Below are 18283 nucleotides of genomic sequence, written 5' to 3'. Positions count from 1 at the left end.
TGCTTTATACTGCATAAAAGTAATGAGAGAGGAAGTAAATCTTCAGGGTTATTGATTCTAAACCATTTATTTGATTATTCATATCTGGTGTCACTGCCAACACTTTGTTCCAAAGTTTTGGTCGATATCAGTTGCAATATGTGTGATGCTTCCTACAGAGAAAGTACAAGCCTTGTATGTCATCAAAAGATGTAACATAAAGGGTATTTATTTATTTACTTACTTATTTGTAACAGCACTTTAAATCTTCCAAATCATGAGCACATACATATCTATAATAATAAATGTCAGTGTATGTCAGTCAGTCAATCAGTGTGTTGCATCCATAACTCCAAAACCATGAAACCGAGCAGTCCCAAACTTTGTATGTATAATCAGGGAACTTCAAGGGAATGCATGAATGAAAACTGGGTGTTTGGGTAAATTTAAACACCCCTTTTGAAGATTATTTAGGAGGTGGTCATCACAAGTTAACAAAACAAGCCTTATGAAGATGGTGGCACGCCATCTTTGTCAGCCCTCTGTCAGCTCGCTGAGGTCTTAAGCCACAATTTTGTTCGGCCTGCTCAACAACGCCTTGACTTGGAACAGAACGCAATGTTTTATTTTCGATAAAGTGCTTAAAATGTTTGTTTTTTTTCCACTTTCCTCACTGATATCATCAAATGCCTGATCTTCATTCCGACGAATCGCTGTATACATCACTTTTTTAAGTGCTTTAGTTTTCAAAGTAGGAGCTTGGAGTGATTTCATGCATAGTATGATGCCATTTTTCACGATCTACTCTTCTTACTGACTAAAGTGTTTAATCAAATATGATTTCGGATTTGAGGATTGGATCCTGTGGACTAAATAACTCAAAATGAGTGAAATCTGAAAATTTTAACAAATCGGAGATGTTTTTGTTTTTGCGGGTTGTCCCATTACCAATCAGATTGCTGTCGCTTACCAAGCAAGCTGTTCCTTATCAACCATTTCGTTTGAGTGGTTACTTCAGTGCTTAAGCTGCATGGCAAGCGCTCTACAAGCTGCTTGGTGATTGAACATACCCCGGTTTCACCATTACCTCACCCTTCCTTTTGCTTTATTTGTCTTTTTGCTTAAATATTTGTAATGACTGTTGCTCAACTTGTGGTATTCTTCAATGTTTGTTCGTTTGCACCTTTTTGTGCAATCTGCTTTCATTTAAGATGTTTTTTCATTTCATTCAGAGCTCTGAGTGATGTTGTCGTTTGTTTGTCACTTTCTTTTAAAACTTTTAAACAGTGGTTTTTTTATAAATAAATTTTAAACAGTCGTTTTTCTTTTAAAACTCTTATACAGTCGTTTTTCTCACAAGGTGAGCCTCCTATCACTTTTCTGGCAGGTGTCATCAAAAGACATGTAGTACTTCGCAAACATAATATTACATCCCAATCTGTGAGAATCACTGATGATGTAAAATTAAGTAAAACATGCAAAAAGGGATATTTTATAACACATAGTTGTTTTTTGTGTGCTCCTTCCATGTACTTTTAATACTTTGACAAAGATTACAATCGAAATTTTGAGTGCTGCTTTCATTTCCTTCTAAAGTAATGAGCTTCACTATTTGTTGAGGAGGGCCACTTTTGCTGATAGGACATCAGGGCCACATTGCTGACAGCAAGCATCATTGTCTGTATACTGCCATCTATGGATGCCATTGTGTTACTTTAATGCTTTGCATTGGAACGCTCATTTGAAACCATTGAGTCAATTTGATAGCATTTATGGTGGATTAGGATGGGGTGTTTCCAGAATCATATATTATCAGCTGCACATCAGGAGCCACACTTTAGGCCAGTGGAGTTTGGGCCATGCAATGAAGAACAGAGTTCAAAAGGGTTTCTGCTGTTAGTAGAATCATAAAACTTTTCCGTTTAAACTGCTGCATGAAGATACCTGAGTGCTTCTTATTTTTCAAAATCGGAAAGTAGATTTTTAATTAAATTGATTATCTTTCAAAAGGTGTGAGTTGGAGGAGGGAGGGCGTGGATTAGGAGGAGGCATTGGGAAGGGGTTGGAGTCTGGAAGGGAATGGGTCGGGTGGGAGTCCAGAGAAAGCGGCGTAGGGTAGGAGTTTGGAGGGGAAGTGGAAGGGGTGGGATGAGAATCCGGAGGGAGAGAAAGGGATGGGATGGGAGTCTAGATGGAGAGGAAAGGGTGGGATGGGAGTCTGGAGGGGAAAGGGTGGAGTTGGAGTCCATTGGGAGAGGAAGGGGTGAGATGGAAGTCCGGATGGAGGGGTGTATGGTGGGAGGAATGAGGTGAAGAGGTGGGGTTGGAGTCCGGATGGAGGAGTGTTGTTGGAGGAGGCAGGGGAGGGTGGGAGGGATGATGAAGGGGAATGGGCGGGAGGAGAACCCAGCATTGCCTGGCAATATCGGATACTTTTGCTCGTCTATACTTTCCGCACATGCCATAATCGTGACATACAATAGATCGGGATGCTGTGGAAAGGACGTGGAAAGCAACCTTCATACTTGCTGAAGAAGAAGAAAGCAATTCCAAAGAAGAAGTTTGTGTCAGGATGCCATAGAAAGGACGATCATCAAGAAGGTTTGAAGAACAAATCAAAGATACGATATCAAACACGTACCTTGCTGTACAACCTCGAATTATCTTTATCCTTTGCCATTTGCTTACATCAGTCACCAAGGATGTTTTGCCCGCCTCACAAATCAGCAATGTTATTCTTGAGTTTAAGTGCCGATGTGAAGCTCGGTACTTGGGCCATACAACCCAAAGTTTGGCTGATTATATCAAACAGCATGTCCCTCTGGCGATTCTAGAAAATAACTTGAGAGTTCGGACACAACCAGTGCGAACATGTAGGAATGTTCAAGGGCAGTCAGCCATTTCTTGTTCTTCTGAAATGCACGGCACTTAGTTGCCAACCCTGTCTGTGTAGACCAGTACAATGCAGATATGTTTAAGATATTGAGTCGAGGTCGGAGTGTTTCATATCTACGTATGTTGGAAGCAACCTTCATTCTTTCCATGGACCCTGTAATGTTATCATAAGGAATTTGTACATTCTTTCATTCCCTTCCAACATGGAAACATCAAATCTGTTGTTCCAACTGCTGTCCAAGAAATGCACTCAAATGATGTCATCCTTTTTGGGGGTGTGGCTTCCCCCTCCCTCCATGGCATTGGTGTGAATGGTGAGTCATCACCCTGTCTGCTCCAGCCAATCGGAGCCAGAGATACTGATGACTGTGGGCTAACTAATGGAGGCTCAGATTACCATTGATGTCATAGCTGATGAATCAATCAGTGTCGATCTTGCATAGACAAGCCTATGTATGCATGCTATCTCACTTCCGGGTTCTCTTGCTGTGATTCAACCTTGAGAAGGACAGCACGAAAAGCTTTGGTTAATATGTCATGTTTGTTTTATTGAAAAATAATTAATGGCCTTATTTAATTACATCCTTTATCAGGCGTGTGTGTGTGTGTGTGTGTGTGTGTGTGTGTGTGTGTGTGTGTGTGTGTGTGTGTGTGTGTGTCTGTGTCTGTGTCTGTGTCTGTGTCTGTGTCTGTGTCTGTGTCTGTGTCTGTGTCTGTGTCTGTGTCTGTGTGTGTGTTTCAACTCCATAACTCCAAAATCATGAAACCTAGCAACCTGAAACTTTGCATGCATAATAAGGGAATGCCAAGGGAGTGCATGACTGAAAATTGGGTCTTTAGGTTAATTAAAACACTCCTTTTGAAGAATAATTAATGGCCTTATTTAATTATTTGATTTATCAGGTGCATCATCGGCCACCTTGCTGGCATCTTAAGGTGCATCCTCACGACCTCGCTCAGGTTTTAATTCACCATTTTGTTCGGCTTTCTTAACCAAGTTTTGAGAATTGAAACAGGCCACAATGATTTCTAAACGAGAAAGTTTTTGTTTATTTTCACTTTCCTCACTCATATTATCCATTACCTGTTCATCAAAGCTACAAATTGCTGGGTGTATCACAATGCTTATAAACGCCCTGAGACGTCAGCATTTGTGGATTTATTTCATTTCCGCACATGCCATAACGTCAGGAATCTCTTAAACTAAGCCGAATTACAAAATTTAAGCTTGAATTAATGAATTACTAAAATTAATAATCAGAATTGAACTCAGCAGCACTTTTGCCTGCTAAAAAAAAAGTGTTCATTTGTATAATTCAGAAATATTTGATATTTCGGGCATCTCCGGAAGGTGTGTGTTTAATTTAATGGATCTGAAACGCTTGCCAAGCCAGCCATTCCTTATCAACCATTTACTTGGATAAATACAAATATAAAAAAATGAAACATTTTGTTAACATCACGGCAGGATAGCTGAGAGGTACGCATGCTTGATCTAAGCTGTCAAGCCTGGGATGAAATCCCGACCCAGATATAAACTGCCATCCCGGTGTTTCACAGGCAGGGTGACTCATCGATATGTGTGCCGTTTCGCTAACATCACAGCAGAATAGCCGAGAGCTACGCACGCTCTCTCGAAGCTGTGCAGCATGGAATCAAATCCGACCCAGCAATAAACTGTTATCCCAGTGTTTCACAGGCATGGTGATTCACCAATGTGTGTGGCATTAAACTGGATGTCACATCTGCCAGAATCTCCTCCCTCTCCCCTCCCCTCTCTCCTCCCTCCCATCTCTCTCCCCTCTCCTTCTCCCATACTCTCTCTCTCTCTCTCTCTCTCTCTCTCTCTCTCTCTCTCTCTCTCTCTCTCTCTCTCTCTCTCTCTCTCTCTCTCACCACTATACCTCTCCACCCCACCCATATCCCCCTTTTTCCTCTCCCCCCTCCCTCTCTTTCCTCTCTCTTTCTCTCTCTCTCTCACCACTATGACTCTCCCTCCCACCCCATCCCTCTTTTCCCTCTCCCCCTCTCCCTCCCTCTCCCCCTCACTCTCTCTCACACTCTCTCACACTCTCTCACTCTCACACCTCTCTCTCTCACTCTCACACCTCTATCTCTCTCACCACTATAACTCTCCCTCCCACCCATATCCCCCTTTTCCGTCTCCCGCCTCTCTTTCCCTCTCTCTCTCTCTCTCTCTCTCTCTCTCTCTCTCTCTCTCTCTCTCTCTCTCTCTCTCTCTCTCTCTCTCTCTCTCTCTCTCACCACTATGACTCTCCCTCCCACCCCTATCCCTCTTTTCCCTCTCCCCCCTCTCTCTCTCTTTCTCTCTCTCTCTCTCTCTCTCTCTCTCTCTCTCTCTCTCTCTCTCTCTCTCTCTCTCTCTCTCTCTCTCTCTCTCTCTCTCTCTCTCTCTCTCTCTCTCTCTCTCTCTCTCTCTCTCTCTCTCACCACTATGACTCTCCCTCCCACCCCATCCCTCTTTTCCCTCTCCCCCTCTCTCTCTCTCTTTCTCTCTCACTCCCTTACCCTGATCTCTCTCAAATTGCACCCCTATCCCTCTCTTTCCCTCTGTTAAGGTGACTGTTAAAGACTGATGGTTTAGTTTTGAATTTGCTAAGTGGACAGCATGGGTTTTAAATGCACATGCCTGGTTTTATATAGAACCCGGCAGTTAAAAAGAAAATGTTGTGGTTTGAGCATGCTTTATCGTCCTTCCTTTCCCTCCCCTCATGCTGCCTTCCCTTTCCTTCTCTTCCCCTCATGATGTCTTCCCTTCCCTTCTCTTCCCCTCATGATGTCTTCCCTTCCCTTCTCTTCCCCTCATGCTGCCTTCCCTTCCCCTCCCATCATGCTATCCTCCTGTCAAACCCCCTCCACCACCATACAACTCTCTGGAGGTCAAGGAGAGTATGGGCTGTAAATAATCTGCTAATTGTACAAATGAAAGGTTTTTATTATTTTTTTATTTTTTATTTTTAGCAGTCGGAACTGCTGCTCAGATAAATTGAGTTTTTATAAAGCAATGAATCGCCAGATTATGGTAGGATAGCCAATAGGTTTGCATGCTCACTCTAAGCTGTTTCCTCTGGGTTTGAATCCCGACCCAGCTATAAGCTGTCATCCCAGTGTTTCACAGGCAAGGGTTATTCATCAGTGTGTGCGCCATCTCTCAGATGGATGTTAAACTAGTCATCACATCTGCCGGAATCCCCCCCCCCCAAAATCTCCACTCCCCCTCTCCCCAAACGCACTCTCTCCTCCCCCTCTCCCCTCCCCCTCTCTCCCTCTCTCCCCTCTCCCTCTCTCCCCTCTCCCTCTCTCTTCCCTCTGCCTCTCTCTCTTCCCTCTGCCTCTCTCTCTTCCCTTTGCCTCTCTCTCTTCCCTCTGCCTCTCTATTCCCTCTTCCTCTCTCCTCCCTCTGCCTCTCTCCTCCCTCTGCCTCTCTCCTCCCTCTGCCTCTCTCTTCCCTTTTCCTCTCTCTTCCCTCTGCCTCTCTCTTCCCTTTTCCTCTCTCTTCCCTCTGCCTCTCTCTCTCTTCCCTCTGCTTCTCTCTTCCCTCTGCCTCTCTCTTCCCTCTTCCTCTCTCTTCCCTCTGCCTCTCTCTTCCCTCTTCCTCTCTCTTCCCTCTGCCTCTCTCTTCCCTCTTCCTCTCTCTTCCCTCTGCCTCTCTCTCTCTCTCTCTCTCTCTCTCTCTCTCTCTCTCTCTCTCTCTCTCTCTCTCTCTCTCTCTCTCTCTCTCTCTCTCTCTCTCTTCCCTCTTCCCTCTTCCCTCTGCCTCTCTCTCCCTCGTCCTCTCTCTTCCCTCTGCCTGTCTCTTCCCTCTTCCTCTCTCTTCCCTCTCCCTCTCTCTTCCCTCTTCCTCTCTTCTTCCTCTCCCTCTCTCTCTCTCTCTCTCTCTCTCTCTGTCTCTTCTCTCTCCTTCCCTCCTCCCTCTGCCTCTCTCTCTCCCCTTTTCCTCTCTCTTCCCTCTGCCTCTCTCTTCCCTCTGCCTCTCTCTCTTCCCTCTGCCTCTCTCTCTCACTCTTCCCTCTGCCTCTCTCTTCCCTCTTCCTCTCTCTTCCCACTGCCTCTCTCTTCCCTCATCCTCTCTCTACCCTCTGCCCCACTCTTCCCTCTTTCTCTCTCTTCCCTCTGCCTCTCTCTCTGTCTTCCCCTCTGCTTCTCTCTTCCCTCTGCCTCTCTCTTCCCTCTTCCTCTCTCTTCCCTCTGCCTCTCTCTTCCCTCTTCCTCTCTCTTCCCTCTGCCTCTCTCTCTCTCTCTCTCTCTCTCTCTCTCTCTCTCTCTCTCTCTCTCTCTCTCTCTCTCTCTCTCTCTTCCCTCTGCTTCCCTCTTCCCTCTGCCTCTCTCTCTCCCTTTTCCTCTCTCTTCCCTCTGCCTCTCTCTCTTCCCTCTGCCTCTCTCTCTCTCTTCCCTCTTCCTCTCTCTCTCTCTTCCCTCTGCCCCTCTCTTCCCTCTTCCTCTCTCTTCCCTCTGCCTCTCTCTCACTCTCTTCCCTCTGCTTCTCTCTTCCCTCTGCCTCTCTCTTCCCTCTTCCTCTCTCTTCCCTCTGCCTCTCTCTTCCCTCTTCCTCTCTCTTCCCTCTGCCTCACTCTTCCCTCTTCCTCTCTCTTCCCTCTGCCTCTCTCTCTCTCTCTCTCTCTCTCTCTCTCTCTCTCTTCTTCTCTCTTCCCTCTGCCTCTCTCTCTCCCTCTTCCTCTCTCTTCCTCTCTCTTCCCTCTAACTCTCTCTTCCCTCTGCCTCTCTCTTCCCTCTTCCTCTCTCTTCCCTCTGCCCCTCTCTTCCCTCTTCCTCTCTCTTGCCTCTGCCTCTCTCTTCCCTCTTCCTCTCTCTTCCCTCTGCCTATCTCTTCCCTCTTCCTCTCTCTTCCCTCTGCCTCTCTCTCTTCCCTCTGCCTCTCTCTCTCTTCCCTCTGCCTCTCTCTCTCCCTCTCTTTGGGTGTTTGGGTGTTTGTATACATGTAAACACCCCTCTCCAACCCCTCTCCCTCTCTCCCTCTCCCTCTCTCCCTCTCCCTCTCTTCCACTCCCTCTCTCCCCTCCACCTCCCCTCCATCCTCTATCCCTCCCCTCCATCCTCTCCCCCTCCTCTTCCCCCTTTTCTCCCCCCCTCCTCTCCCCCTTTCCATCCCTCCCTCCTCTCTTCCTTTATCTCCCCCCCCCACCATAATATTATCACTGTCAGTGAAGTGACGGGTTGTATTTGTTCGTATTATATAAAGGACAACGACATGCGAAGACGACTGCCAAATTAAGTTCCCCCAAAAAACTGGTTGCATCTGGTAAAATTCATATTCAGTGAGAGAGTTCATAGAACACCTTCCCTTGTGCAGTCTTGGAATAAATATGATAATAATAATAATAAAAAAATAATAATATTATGACTGCAGAAAAATATAAAAACAAGAACTTGGGTGGGGTCTACAAAAGGCAAATTTCATTGGTCGTGATGGCATAAAATGCTGTAAAATTTCGTCCAAGAACTACGAAGCAGAAGGATTTTGAAAGAGACAAAAATGTGATTTGTGTTTTACAGTGTTCAAGTATATAAATAATTCAATTGAAATAAATCAAGATTTTAGAGGCTGCAGAAAAGAAAAAAAAAAGATTCCCAAAGTTTCCTGCTGTTGATGCAGCATCTTGTACACTACCTTATTTAACACGTTACATTAGTTATTTGTGCCTGTTTATTGTATCCTTTACAACGTCATTAAAAACAGCAACTTTCCTGTTTGGAATGATTTTCAATTGTGTTTCATAGGCAGACAGAGTAAAAAAATTATCTCTCATCTCTGCGCATGTACAATTGGGACAAATTCAGAGCCAAAGTACCGCTAAACTGCGTCCGTTTTGAGATTCATGTTCCAGATATAATATTCAATTGAAATGAAGTTGTTGCTCAATCATAAACTGATGTTGGTAGACAAGACAGACACAGACAGAAGTGAACCAAATGTTTAACCCCGCTTTTCTCTTGGTCTGTGCGGGGTAAAAATAAAGGCACCACAAACAAGTACAGCTGTCTTGTAGGCAAGACTCTGACCCTCTTCCCTTTTCAGTATTACAATGAAATTGGACCTGAGTCTTGCCTCCTCGACAGAGATACTAGTTGGTGGTGCTGGTGACTATGAACAAAATCAACATGTGCTAAAATGGGAATGCCAATTGGGGCGATGGTTTGATTTGGTTGACGTTGGATCTCTTGGTTGACAGCTGCAGATTTTTTTTTAAACGTCGTTATCCTCCAACCAATTACTAACAGACACAGTGGGTGGTAAGGTGTGTAGTTATGCTGGTTATGCATATGAGCTTTCACTGTAATATTCATTGGGCATCAAAGCTCGTATTTCCACACTGTCCAAAATATCATCACAACAACCTTTATAAAGCAGGTATTGCTTTGAAGTCTGAGAAAATATGCACATGCAGGTTGTGAGGGTTCCTTTTAAAGTCAGCTTTTGCTGTGGCAATACTTTTTGTAATGTAGTGGATTAAGTGCTTGTATGGCAGATTTGAATCCACAATTAATCCAAAATGGAGATCAATGGTTTGTGACTAAGCATTGTTTTCATTGGTTGGGATTCAATTTTTTTTTTCATTGAACCATGTTTGGCAATGGCCCTAGTCCCCCCCCCTTTTTTTTCCCCCCCACACATAAACTCGAAAAAGAAAATGGAAACAAAGGGTGCTCCATATCATTCAGGGTATACAAGCATTATTTGTGCTCTTTATTTAAATAAATTTCGAAATTTCACCAAATATATATTGAACCATTTCAATTTATATATTTCAGAAAGCACACTTCACCTTTCACGATTTCACCTGCAGTTCTTGTTTGGCTATGATATTGCTTTATGTTTTTTGTTCTCCTCCCCCATGGATATGCATGGTGTTGGCTTAATTGTTCGGGTGGTGGGCTTTGGATCCTAGGGTCCTGAGTTCAAATCTTGCTCAGCTGTTGAATTAATACCAGGTAGGGTTAACTCGACCTCTCATCCTTCCGAGTTCGGAAAATTTAGTGCCAGCATGCTGATATACTGTATCGGAGTGGCGACCCATCCAGGATTGTGCCCAATAGCCAAGGAGACTACTTAAACAGCACCAACGCTCTGCACAGAGTATGGTCCCAATCTCCTCCTCCTCCATGGATGCCAACCAATGGGGTTTATCTGCGTGATATCCTTTAAATACTAAGTGTCGAGCAACAAGTTAAGGTCTGAACTGAACCGCTGACCTCCCAGACTCAGAGCGGAGGCTCTTGACCATAATAGAGAGTTTTTTCTTCTTGATGTCTCCACAGTAAACATGTTTGATGATTTTTTTGTAACTAGTCATACCCGCTTCCCGTGATAGGATTTGTTTTCAGAATTGGCACTGATGCCCATAACCTGACCCGAGATACCCCAAGCAGGAATGCAAAAATTTGTGGAGGTCATGCATTCTATAAGGGACAGACACACCAACATTGCCTGATTCAACATTTTTATATACAGTATGAGGACAAAAAAAACTTCTGGATTTCACTGCTCATTCAATTGAGTAGAAAACTGTTCAATAAATTGGGCTCTTCCACCAAAGGTGCCAATCATTACAATTGCATTTATCAGTGTTCCTCGTAACAGGACTCCTGTATTTGAAAAGCTGTGTTTTGTTATTGCTTTCTGGTTCCTTCTGATGTTGTCATTTGAACCACACTCATACATCAAATGACTAATTTTGTGAGACATGTCCAATAATATCTGGGTGTACTGTCCTTACAGCACTTCCGTACAGACAATGAAAATCACTGTATGGCAGAGAACCATGGGACTTGGTCTCATGGCTCAATTCTGGATGATGTGAAGATCTCAGGCAGCGAAACCGAGACTGGAGTGAGGATGGAACCGAGCAACAAGTGGAAGCGAAACCCGACAGACATGTCTGATGAGTCGGAGAAGAGTTGCTCTGGCTTGAAAAGGCCCGGTGCCATTGGGTCTACTGGATCATGGCGACGAGGCATGACAGCACAATCTGGTATCATACCATCAAGAGTGAAGGGCACCTCGAGCTCTCTCAAAACACCAGGTATTTTATTTACTTGATGTTCATATGACCAATAGTTCTTCAAACTGCTTCTCCATGTAAAACATACAAATGCTTCGTGTTTTCTCACTGGCCATAACACAGCATATTTTCAATTGTAATTTTGTAGTTAATAATTTCCTTGCAACAATATATTATATGAGCTGAATCCTGTGGTGGTGTTTAAAATGTGGAAATGGCTGTTGCATGATCAGCTGACAGGTATCTTAGAAATATATATATATATATATATATATATATATATATATATATATATATATATATATATATATATATACACATCTATCTATAATTCCAGCAGTGTGTGTGTGTGTGTGTGTGTGTGTGTGTGTGTGTGTGTGTGTGTGTGTGTGTGTGTGTGTGTGTGTGTGTGTGTGTGTGTGTGTGTGTGTGTGACCGCTGTTTCTCGACAACCACTGGTCCAATCTAATTGAAACTTGCCAGGTATATTGCTGGGGACCTGAGGATGTGCCTTTTCAAGGTTTGATATTAATCGGACAAGTGCTTTCCAAGTTATGGCCATTTATTTACCAACCAATGACAAGACACGTTGCTGCGTGGGCGTGGCCGATGGGGGAAGGGAACCTCAGCCGCGTTCCCCATTACGGCTACAACGTACGGACTTCCGGAGAGTGATGACTTCGTGTATTCTAATAATTTCTCGATATCATATGCACATTTATAGATAAACACAATGCCCCAAGTTATGATCGTTTTCATATTAGATGGTGCATAAATTTCGGTAACATTAGAGTGAGCTGTTGTGCTCTGAAGCAGGAAGTAATTTTTTTTTCCTCTTCTCTTCTCTTTGTGTTTTTCCTTGCGATGACATTGCGAAAAGGCAAAATACGTTGGCGCTAATTGAATAATTGGCCATTAAAACTAAATTGCGAATAATCGTGACTGTGATATGCGAACTTCCGAGCCACGCACGTACGGGCGCGCGAGAGCGATGGAACGGCCTGTGTGGTTGTTGTTTCTTGGCCACGGTTTGAATATTTTTTTATTTTATTTAATTTTTTTAACGGGCACATACTAGTATGTATAACCAAAGGTGAAAAACTAGATCGACTGAGCTAATTTGAGCAAAAAAGCAAGAGCATATATAAATATATATATATATGTATATATATATATATATATATATATATATATATATATATATATATATATATATATATATATATATATATATATATATATATATATATATATATATAACATATGCATGTATACATGTATTCCAAGGAAAGCAAATTACAAATAAATTTATATATATAAAATATGCATGTATACATGTATTCCAAGGAAAGCAAATTACAAATAAATATATATATATATATATATATATATATATATATATATATATATATATATATATATATATATACAGGGGGCTGCAAAAGTAGGTATACAGTAATGAAAAACAAAACGTGCGCACAAAAATTACGGAAATTAAAATTAAAAAATGGTTATAATGATTTGAATGAATTAAATGAATTCTACTATTAAATGAATCCAAACACCACTATTATAATACTGGTATAATCCTTACTGTACACCTACTTTTGCAGATATATATATATATATATATATATATATATATATATATATATATATATATATATATATATCCTCAGTGCAGAGCATTGGTGCTGCCTAAGCAGTCTCCTTGGCTATTGGGCACAATCCTGGCTGGGTCGCATCTCCGACATAGGATACCAGCATGCTGTCACTCATCTTGCTGACCTCAAAAGAATGACAGGCACAGTCAACCCCACCTTGTATTAATTCCCATAACCTTACTCTGACATAACCTTACTATATATACATATATTTACCAATATACACTAAAATACAGGAACCAGCTTTCCCAGTGTATGCCACAGGATGACAAGTATACATTTGGAACAACATTCTAAAGACAAAACTATAACTTTAAGCAACATGACAGCACTTGCCATGCAAAACAGACAGATTATGCCTTTCAAACCCCTTAAATCATGTCAGAGAAATTTCAAAACTATTGGCAACAAAATACAAGGCCGCCATGAAGGCCATATAACCACACGATGGAGTATGGACAGCAGAGTGCCAAAGGAGGGAGATGGACAACATCAACTCCTTAGCATAATATAATATATTGAAAGCTTGGCATCACAACAAAGTCGACCCCTTTTTTATGATCTCCCTAATCCAAGACCAAGGCATTTCTACCACCAACTGAACTGAGCTGTCGTTTGTACAGTAAGTCCATTTTTTGATGGAAAAGGCTCAAACGGAGTGTCGGAGTCATTGAAAATGGACCCGGTGGTGCTAAATTTGAAGTGTGATTGTCATTGAAAATATAGTTGTTTTTCCCCCCATGGACAGAATTAAATATCAAACATTTTCCTTATGGAATAAAAAGATAGCAAAGCAGTACTTTTTCAATATATTCAATTTGAAAATAAATTCAAAGCTTTTTTTATGTTGTTGAACATTTTTGGCATTAATATTAATGTATGTGGAATAAGTCCATCCTAAATTATGCATTTGGAGTGAGTTCTATACTTGTGTGATTGAATCCAAATGTAACTATCTATGTCTATGTTCATGTTTAAGAGTTATAATGAGGTTCAATGATGGAATTGTGCTTCACACAACATTGAGAGTTGAGAGATTTTGTATGCTGGACTTAATATATTTTGAATCTGATTATTTTGAAGCCTGATTTGGGCTTCGTGGTTAGGGTGGCTGGCTTGGGATCTTAGGGTCCTGAGTTTGAGCCCTGCTTTTTCCACTGAATAAAGACATGGTGGGGTTGACTCAGCCTGTCATCCTTCTGAGGTCAGCAAAATGAGTACTAGTATACTGGTATGGGGCACAGCATCAGTGGCATTGTCACGCCCCAACAAAATGATAGCTACCCGACAGCCAAGCTGCCATACTCAAGAAGTAGAAGAATCTGATTAAATATTCTGTTAACATACAATGGAAAAGTAGTCTTCAAGATTTTTTTCATCCACACATCTCCTTACCAATGAAGCACCAGGACTACAGTCGGGTTGGAATCAAATCAAAAAGTGAGAGCTCCAAAGCGAGGAAGATATTCCAGAGCTATTGTGTCAGTCATTCAGAACTTGTCACGTTTCCATTTTATTGATAATTTTTCTATCATCAATCTTACATGCATCCTGATGAGGTTTATTTACTCCATTAATATCCTATCTTTGTGTTTAAACTTAATAAAGATTTTATTTAATATCTTGGTCTTTGTGTTGATTGTATATGAAATGCATGATCATGATACCTTTCTAATAATCCTTTCCCTCTGTCAAAGGCAAAACCGATGATGCAAAGGCTTCAGAACAAGGGCATCACTCACCCAAGCTGAGTCAGGTACAGCGGTCGCCATCCGATGCAGGGCGCAGCAGTGGAGATGAAGGTAGGAAGCCACCATCAGGTATCGCGAGGCCTTCAGGAGGGGGCGGAAGCACAGTATCGTCATTTGGATTCAAGCGTCCAACGGGAGGCAGCATAATGACTGCCAGTGGTGCCATGGTGATTAGTGGCTCCGCGACTGTAGGAAAACTTGGACGAGCTGGCATCGCTGGCCGGGCAGGCAATGGTCGTAAGGCCAGTGTTGATGGCTGTGCAGTCGACGAAAGCTTCCTGCCAACAGCTTCACGTGCCACTCTTACTTACCGCAGTTTGCCAAGACCTGCAAAGTCTAGTGGTGGACGTGGAACTGGAAACCGTTCAAGCACAAGCAGCATTGACTCTAACCTGAGCTCCAAGTCTGCAGGATGCGTTCCTGGTTCGAAACTTCCTTCTCGTGTAGGTGCAGGACATTCTAGCCCTCCCACCACTGGTCCTCCTTGCAGTACTGCCTCTCCTACCATCCCCCATGCCACAGCACAGAGTCACGAGAAGGAACCAGGCCACTCCCTGGAGAAGGATATGTATCAGGTAAATCAAACTGACCGAGAAAAGGCTGCAGCGGCTGTGGCAGCAACAACTGCAGATACATGCACTTCGAGCTTTGCAAAGGTTGGGACAGGACAGGCTCCATGTCCAACCAGTCCAACTCAAGTCACGGCCAAAGGAGCAGATACTGCATCACCAACGCTTCGCAGGTACAGCAAGTACAATTCGATTTTACCTCAAAGTAAGACATTGATTTAAGCTGTAAATGCCGTGACTCAGAAAATATCATTCTATTTTAATTGCATGCACTTTGACGATCTTGACTATGCAATAAATTGCACTTAGTCTTACAAGCATCCTCTGAATTTGGATGAATTTTAGACATTATTCCTAAACACGCAAATGGCTGATTGCATGTGTTGAACTGCCTGAGTCAACAATCTATCCACATATCTTTCTTTGTACATATTAAATTTGCACAAATACATACTGAGAGTTGTGATAAATGTCTGAAAACAGGCTTTTTGGTGGGAAAGTGAACAAGCAGCAGCAGCAACAAGCAGTCATAGACTGTAACAAGACCTCAACAAACATTCTCTCTCACACTGGTTTGGTACGACGTGGAAGCTCAGATTCACCCTCCCCATTGGGCAGCAGCCGAGGTTCAAGCCCTGCTCCAAGTCCAGGCCCACCGGCATTCCCAGGTCGCAACATCTGTGGCCCTAAGATGTCCACTCCAAGTAACTCTGCTGGTCATTGTAGCACACCAAATGGTGGCCCCTGGAGCCCAGGGGTCATGGTAGCCTCACCTCCATCCTGCAAATCCCAAGGCAGTATGATTGGGCCAACAGCTGGTGAAATGGGCATGATCTCTGGCAGTGTACTTTGCCCACCGATCCTTCTTGCATCACCTGCAACTGGTGGCTACGGTCTTGCAAATAAGGCTGAGTCTCAGAGCCCCTTCGTGCGAACCAATAGCATCAAGTCAACTATGTCTGAGAGGTGAGGTCTGTTAAGAGTCGCATTAATTATAATTCCACGATTTGTAAAGTTCGAATCATTACTGTACACTACTTTTTACTTGCATGTAGAAAAGAATATTGTGAAAATATCTGCCTCTCATAGTGGTTTGTGCTCAAAAGCAACAACTTGGAAATTTATTCTAAGCCCTATGATGTAACACTGGACAAAGAAAGTGTTCTTTATGTTATATATTTGAATGTGTCTTGGAAAATTTGTTATCAGAAGAGTTCTTTATCACCGGGCAACACTGGGTAACATACTTTTGGAAGGTTCACTTTATCAATAACTTCAGTAAGTTTCACATCTACAGTTCTGTGTGACTTTTCAATCTTTCTTACTTTTCTTTTTTCCCTGTATTCCACCCAGCCCTCCTCTCTCCCCTACTGCTAGCCCCCAATATATCAGCCACACTTTACCTAGGAGGCAAGACAGGTAATGTGAAAGGGTCTTTCTGACATGAAGTTTCTTAAAGAGGCAGTTATTTTGTGTCACAATTAGCAGCTCATGCTTCTCTCTCATTTTTGCCCATATCATTTCCACATGACGAGCACCTTCCACCGACCCTCATCCAGAAGACGTCTTTTTTTTCCGTAACTTAAAATTCGTAAGCAAAGTCAAAGGTCTTTAATGATAGTCTTGTTGAAATTTGTGTTAAATCTGTATCTCTAGCTTTTGATCAATGAATACACATGAAAGTTGACTGATCAGAAAAGACCTCTTCAAACAAAACCATTTCCAATTGGCACTTGGTCTTGCTTGTCTGTTCCAGGTTTCTTCATATTTAATGGCTTGATCATTCCAATCACCATAGTAATTGACTGACTTGAATTAGCATGTAATATGGTCATCAAAAAAGATCATTTACTTTGTCAAGTTTATCTCACGGTGTCTGTTCATTAAATGTTGACATTTACGGTGCACATTCAAAACATCTGGCTTTGCAATATGCTGCATTTCCAGCTTGACCACATGGCCTATAAACCACACACTATCTATTCACCAGGACCTTCTGCTGCAGAATTTGCTGTGAAATGCAACTTGATGTGTCGGTAGAAGTGAAATGCCCATGATAGAGAATCTGCACTAAAGTCGCTAGCCATGTCACGCTGTGCTGTTGCACTCATGCTGCAGATTTTAGTGTTTCACTCCTTTCCTTTTTGATACTGAATTTGTCTAAGCTTGTGACGCACAAAACATTCTGTGAAAACAAAGCACTGTGCATACGTGTGCGTGAAGACTTGTGTGTGTCTGTGTGCATATGTGTGCAATGAGAGGGCCCAGTAGAGGTGGTGGTGGTGGTGGTGTGTGTGTGTGTGTGTATGTGTGTGTGTATGCATAGACATATATGCATGTATATATGTACGCATATGTATATATATTAGGGTGGTCCAAAAACAGTAAAAAAAAAAGAAAAATTCAGATGTTGTCTCCACAAGCCTTAAATTATTCCACTATGATTCGATAACGCGCATAAAAAAATTAAGTTGATCAGAGGTGATTTAGAGGTCGCTCCATATGACGACTTTTAGTTTCATGAGTTGGTTAAATTAGGGTATGGTCAGGTACGATTACGGGTACTTCTGGATGTCCGAGGTGGAAATGGAGTGCATTTTCAAACTCTATGGGGTCGATTTACTCTAAGAAATGACTGCACCGACATTGAATTCACCACCATTTCGAAAATATGACCTAAAACAAGATTTGTCATTACTGGAGTTGATTAACTAATCCGACTCATTTCGACATTTTCTAATCTGTAATTAATTTGTTGTCTGTCTAAACATTTCTTAGAGTAAATCGACCCCACTGAGTTCGAAAATGCAGTCCATTTTCACCTCGGAAGTTCAGAAGTGTACAGATTCGCATCTCACCATACCCTAATTTTTCAATCAATGGAATGACAAACTATTAGAATATTTCATCTCATTTACCAAATACCACTATCATCTCCGCCTCTATTGCTGTCTCCACTCCCACCTGAACTTATTTCTAGCCGGCCCAACATCCCGTGTTTTAGATTCATTGATTCACGAAAAATATGTTCGTTATTTATTTAGTTATCTTATATATTATTTCCGAGTTTGTGGTTTCGTGTCGCGCTATCTTCCACTTTGTTCTGCGCTCAAGTAACGTGATATTCGGCTTACATTATCTCAAAGACCATATGAGATGCATGGTACAAAAATAAAGTGAATAAAATGGTTCTGAAACAGTGAAATCGTATTCCACTTACTGCATTAAAGTAAAATTACTACTGATACTCTGCATCAGTTTCTTTCTCAAACACACCCACCCCAACAATGTCGCTCAGAGCGCGGGTTATGCTAGTTATTATATTAAATTAGGGTATGGTGAGATGCGAATCCGTACACTTATGAACTTCCGAGGAGAAAATG

At 42.3% G+C, this 18283-nt stretch overlaps 1 protein-coding gene across 7 annotated transcripts in view; it reads left to right on the top strand.

Moving 5' to 3' along the window:
• The window catches only part of LOC147032810 (neuron navigator 2-like), a 254665-nt gene that overhangs the window by 94451 nt on the left and 141931 nt on the right, over positions 1 to 18283 (top strand). For 6 of the 7 annotated variants that reach the window (XM_085870682.1, XM_085870681.1, XM_085870680.1 and 3 more), the window contains 4 exons: positions 10634 to 10937; positions 14278 to 15073; positions 15384 to 15866; positions 16254 to 16319. In XM_085870682.1, coding sequence (XP_085726808.1) covers positions 10634 to 10937; positions 14278 to 15073; positions 15384 to 15866; positions 16254 to 16319 — 1649 coding nt within the window. The remainder of the gene's footprint in view (positions 1 to 10633; positions 10938 to 14277; positions 15074 to 15383; positions 15867 to 16253; positions 16320 to 18283) is intronic. The other variant, XM_085870684.1, reaches the window with a different exon arrangement.

This window comes from Eptatretus burgeri, chromosome 2 (genome assembly GCF_056783735.1).
Source record: "Eptatretus burgeri isolate ZD-2024b chromosome 2, Ebu_testis_v1, whole genome shotgun sequence".
Classification (NCBI taxonomy): Eukaryota; Metazoa; Chordata; class Myxini; order Myxiniformes; family Myxinidae; genus Eptatretus; species Eptatretus burgeri.
Note: the sequence above shows the minus strand (reverse complement) of the source record. Positions and strands in the feature narration are given on the sequence as shown.